General features: G+C 37.0%; 1 protein-coding gene across 1 annotated transcript; it reads right to left on the minus strand.

Moving 5' to 3' along the window:
* Window positions 1–277: 277 nt before the first annotated feature.
* Window positions 278–1,680, minus strand: LOC130742132 (uncharacterized). The gene is made up of 2 exons (XM_057594436.1): window positions 1,486–1,680; window positions 278–1,150 (listed from the first exon to the last, which is right to left on the minus strand). The coding sequence occupies exons 1-2, from the start codon at window positions 1,678–1,680 to the stop codon at window positions 278–280; spliced, it is 1,068 nt and encodes a 355-aa protein (XP_057450419.1).
* Between the last annotated feature and the right edge of the window lie 4,140 nt (window positions 1,681–5,820).

A 5,820-nucleotide genomic window follows, 5' to 3' on the forward strand; every position in this document is an offset into this window, starting at 1 on the left:
AAACTTGAGAGAGGTAATGAAACACTAACAAATCATGTCACACCAATTACAATATAATCAATGCAAAGTGGGAACTAGGAAAATGCAACGCGAAAAATCTAACTTTGTCAATTATTAGTAATAGTGTTTATATTAGCAATTTTACATTTTTCAAAAAAAACAATAAATAAAATATCTATTATTTTTACATCTCAAAATTGAAAAATTAATTTGTGTTTAATCATAACTGTTAATTATTCTTTGTTATTAGTTTTTTTTTATGGAAAGTACTTCTTCATTAAATTGAAACAGAAAATACATCAGCTAAAATAGCGGAATTAAGAAAGGATGGAAACTCAGACCACCAACAACGGTTCTGATAATCTGAGGCCTTAGCCGCTAGAGCATGAGCTACTCTATTTCCTTCCCTCTTAGTATGAACAATACTGAAAGATGCAAACTGAACTGCAAGGTTCCTACAGTCTTGAATAACAGTTTCTAAATTAGCAACACACTTTCTACCTACAAAACATGATATAACCTCTACTAAATCGGTTTCCATAATCACAGAATCCATATCAATTCTCAGAGCTTCAGCCAACGCCCACCTTACACCCACTGCCTCTGCCATTAACGGGCTCAAACGGTACGGGGAGAAACTAGTTGTTGCGAAGAAACACTCCCCTTCATGAACTCGAATAACCAGTCCATAGCCTTGACCATGTTCCCCTGCCCATCCTGCATCAATGTTAAGCTTAAAACATCCTGGAGCTGGTCGTTTCCATGTAGGCAGGTCGCTCGTACTCTCCTCATCATGCGTTGTATCCCTTGGTTCATGTTGCTCTTGAACCGCCAACCAATCATTCAGCACCCCAAAAGCCATGTTAATTGTGGCTTCTATACTAGGACTTGCATTCTGAAATAAGACATCATTTCTTTGTTTCCACACTGCCCATAGTAACATGACAATTAACTGTAACAAACTTGGATCCGCACCGGATATTAAACTCTCCAACCATGGTCGTAGTGCATCAATCATATCAGACCGTAGAGACACTGGTGCAGCAAACCACAAGCGTTGTGTCCATGCACACCGTAGGAAAATATGCTCCAAGCTCTCTGGTATCACGGTCTGGCATAGAGGACACTGAGGTGCAGCAAAAATGCCTGTCTACAGAGGCTTTGTCCACATGGCAGGGAATTTGTTAACACTCGAAAGACAAAGTGGCGAATTTTATTAGGCAACTTCAATCTCCAGACCTTGCTCCACGGATAAGAACATGATGAACCTGCCACTGTCTCCATTTTTTCCTCCTTTAGTTGTCTATACATCGAGTTTACCGTGTAAACTCCCTCCTCTCGCCATCTCCATACTATTCTATCCTTCATGGATGACCAGCTCAATGGAATAGATAAAATGGTTGTAGCTTCCATCTGAGAAAACAACGCCTTAACCCTTTACACGTTCCATCTAGGAGGTGAGCCTTCATGAAATAAATATGCTACCTTATCCTCCACTGCTAGATTGGGTTTAGAAGAGATGACCAAACCCGAAGATGCTCCTGGTAACCAAGGATCCTTCCACACCTGGATATCCTTTCCATCACCCACCCTCCATTTAATGCCTCTTCTAACCTCCTCACGTGTCCCCAAAATACTTCTCCAAACGTAGCTCGGGTCGTAGCCTATAGATGCCTCCATCAGTGAGGAGCGTGGAAAGTACATTGCCTTCCAAATTCTAGCAATAAGGGAAGTTGGGTTATGTAAGAGCCTCTAGAATTGCTTACCTAGCAAAGCCGTATTGAAATCTTCAAAATCCCTAAAGCCCAACCCTCCATTGGCTTTTGGTTTGCATAAAGTCTTCCAATTAATCCAGTGAATTTTCCTCTCATTACCCCGTTGTACCCACCAAAATCGGGCACACATGGCTTCCATATTCCTACAAATACCACTTGGAATGCGAAAGCAACTCATAATATAAGATGGAATGCTTGTGCAACCGACTTTAGAAGTACTCTTTGTTATTAGTTCATACTTAGAATATTCTCTCTATTTTTCAAAAAAAAAAAAATATTCTCTCTAGAGGGATTAAAAACATTTCATTCAATAATGAATCATGATGAAGAAAAAATTTAAGGTAAAAAGTTAAGGTATATGCACAGAAAATTTTGTTTACACATATATCTAATTGAATTCCTCTAAATTATAATTTTTTTTATTTCAATTAAAATTAACAGTGAATGTAACTCTCTCTGAGATTCTGAAGTGGAATTCTGCTCTAGACGAAAGACAAACAAAGATAAAGATCTTCTTTTCCAACCCTGATTCGGAAATGAACCCTTAGCTTAGCTATGTAGCATATATTGATTGGATGTCGGTATAAAACTATTTTACATTAACAATGCATTTCCATTAAACTCTTAAGTAAACATAGAAGCATGCATGTATGGAAAACTAAATCCGTTTCAATAATTACACGTTTAATTATTTAAAAAAAGTTATTATGATAAATTCATTTAAGGCTTAGATATATTTTTGACCCATATAATATAAAAAATATTTCATTTTGATCCCCACGTACGTTTTTTTTGTTTGCTTAAACTAGCTAATTAACTCCTTTTAGTCTTGGTGGCAAATGACTTAAATCAAACAAAATGAAAATAAAAATAAATATGGCTAAATTGTGGTATTTTTTTTTCTACTTTGGAAAAGTATAAGAAAAACCAACAAGCTGACAAATACCTAGGGAGTTCCTCAAAAGATGATGATGCAGCTCTTGAGGAGGAGAATCCAACACACAAACCCCAGAATGGTGGATGCTCACCCCCAATCTGGCCAAATGATTCGTCACCGTATTAATCTCTCGACTAATCACAAAGAATACTGTTGTCCAATCCCATTACCGCCAAGCCTAAATTTCCTCAAGAATAGACATGAAACACACTTGATCCTCCTCTAATGACGTTAACAACTCTTAGCAATCCACCTCATAGACAATGTTACATTTCTGTACCCCCGCCTCCAAGCTACCTTAAGACCATCCCTAAGATCCATGGCTTATGTCTGGAACCCGTTGCGCCTCACCTCGAATGAGTGATAACCAAGCAACCAATTTCCCCCTTCGTCTCGAGCTACACCTTCACCCCCATATAGTTCTCGGCATCTCTATAAGTTTCATCAACATTAATCTTTATTGTGCCACTCTCTGAGGCTTCCACTTGCCGAACATGAGGCTACCATCGCGCTCCAGACCTTGTGGATCCAGAAAGGTTACAAAGTCATCATGATCATGGAATATTCTCCATCAAGCTTCATATTATTCCAGACCTTGCGATAAAGGTTTTTTCCTTGATTGTACTACTTTGGAACTAAACCCTTAAGATTCAATTGCAGTAAAGCACATACGAGTTTATCTTCCTTAGAGAGATGTAATACTAATGTTGTTCAATAGCTTGCATACTCAAATGATGGTTAACAAAGAGATTGATTGTTTGGATTTACATGAAAATAAAAAGGAAAACAAGTAAATTGATGGAGAAAAAACAGGTTTGAGAATTTGCTGGGATTAGATTTCATTATTTGACCTTTTTGCATTCTAGTGATTCAAATACATAACATGTTCAAGCATATGATTCATCTACATCAGTTCAACACTACGTCATCGATGTCTCGCATGAGTGGATAACAATAACTCTCTAATCCTAAACATTGACGTCTCACATGATTAAGAAAGAAAGTTATCATGAAGTTTGAGTGTTTAGTGACTAATAAACCTAACTATATGTCTAGAAATTAGGATTATTAGGTGATTAACTCTACTTCAAACTCAAACGTTGTAGCTTCCGCTCACAAGTCGAATCAATAAAAATACCCTAGGTGATCAATCTAAGGTAGCCACAAACTTGATCCCGAGAGGTCCCCGAGCCTGCCTCCTGATCCACTCCAACATCTTCTGACTCATAAACCCAGGCCAACCCAGAGTACAGGTAGTCCCGAAGGCAATGGAGAATGGTTTCTACATCTGCTGACATCGTGTGTGAGCCGACGACACTGACATGTGGATCAATACTACATTATGAATATGGACAAGGTGATTTCTTAAGAATAGAGACTACATTGTGCTAATTTCTAAAAGTTGGGAAACTTAACAAAACATAACAAAATTTAGGGATCAAAAATAGATATTTAATATATTATGGGATAAAAAAATGAGTATATGTTTAAATATAAATCATTTCGCCTATATATTATTTTCTTTTTATTATTTTATTAAAATAATTTCCATTTTAATTTTATTAAAGAGAAAAAGATATATGCATAGACAACGTAATCTTTTTTATACAGTCAACCAATATAATTTCAAATATTTGGGGGAAATAATTTTATTTAATTTAATGTATTGATATGACAATCATTGAAATATAATTAGTTTACTGTTTAAATAATCTTTACAATGTCACAACATCAATATTAAACACTTAATGAAAGCTCCAAATGTATTCTTTATCCCTTGCCTCTCCAGACGTAACGAGTATTCTTGTACGAGTCTCTCCAGGTTCACCGAGTATGCTTTATCCACGGCCTCTCCAGGCATAATGAGTATTCTTTATCCAATGCCTCTCGGGAAAACGAGTGTTCTTTATCTTGCCTCTCCAGGCATACGCGTATTCTTTATCTTGCATCTCAAGGGATACAGGTATTCTTTATCCTGCCTCTCCAGGCATACAAGTATATTTTATCCTACCTCTCTAGACATTGTTGAGTATTTTTTTGCTGCCTCTTCAGGCATTACAAGTATTATTTTGCCACGCCTCTTCAGGCACATTGATGTATGAATTGATTACGTTTGAGAGTCTTGTTCATACAAACTTATGGGATATATATATAAATGTACGTTGAATAACAATTCACCTCTAGATGTATAGGATAGAGCTAATAGACGACGTATACTCTCAATCCTTTCTCGAATATACTCGATCTCCTTGTTGAGTAGACGTTGGATGTTCATGTTCAAGATCATTCTTCAATCTTCATAGCATAGACATAGATGTAATTGTTGAATCTGCTCAATCTAACTTTTCTTCATCTTGCTGTAGCTCATTCATTTGAGGTCATCTGAACATGGGATTATAGAACTAGACCATCAACTTCAACAAGCTTCTTCTTCTTCTTGCTACATGGCTCTTAGATTGAATGAACAATTCAGCATGTGAGAACTCATGTACAGGATGCACTACTCTATCAATTAGGAATTCCCCCTCAATCAGTGCATTCTATCTCTTCTTCTTATTCATGGGGCACTTCTAGGGGCATCTCCTTGAAGGAAACGAAAAAGCGAAGCGTATCCCCCCGGGGACGGGTTTGAACCGATCGAAAGACCATAAGAAACGAAAGATTTTGTTGCATGGTCTGCTGCTATCGATCTAGTTTGATCAATAGTACCTTATCTTGGGTTCTTCATCTCATCTTGTAAACAAGATGCATATGACTTCGAAGCTCTATCTCTCAAAAGCATGTTTGGATATGAAGTTTTGGCTCGTGCTTTTCTCTTCTTTCTTTTCATCTCTTCTTATTGGAGTTTGACTCTTGAGCTCATCTCTTAGAATATGAATTTTATGCTCTTTCTCTTCTTCTGAGTGATTGTGATTGCCCTTCAGCAAATCAACATTCTCTCTACTAGTTCGATCTTCATCGTAAACCTCTACTCTTTCAACTAGATTGATTATTTATACTTAATCTTGAAAATATGACCGTTGCAAAGTGCGAGACTTACTGAGTGTATGCAGTGGACGTTAGAGAGTAGAAACTAGCTGTTATGATCACAAGTACATGATATCAGAT

The sequence above is a fragment of the Lotus japonicus genome, chromosome 1 (genome assembly GCF_012489685.1).
Source record: "Lotus japonicus ecotype B-129 chromosome 1, LjGifu_v1.2".
In the NCBI taxonomy this organism is placed as follows: domain Eukaryota; kingdom Viridiplantae; phylum Streptophyta; class Magnoliopsida; order Fabales; family Fabaceae; genus Lotus; species Lotus japonicus.

What these genes read in the sequence shown, in the direction of transcription:
- LOC130742132 (XM_057594436.1), bottom strand. Translation starts at nt 1,680, where the DNA reads ATGGAGGCATCTATAGGCTACGACCCGAGCTACGTTTGGAGAAGTATT. An exon ending in ATCTAGCAGTGGAGGATAAG is followed by an intron (nt 1,151 to 1,485) that starts GTAGCATATTTA and finishes AAGCCTCTGTAG; the next exon opens with ACAGGCATTTTTGCTGCACC.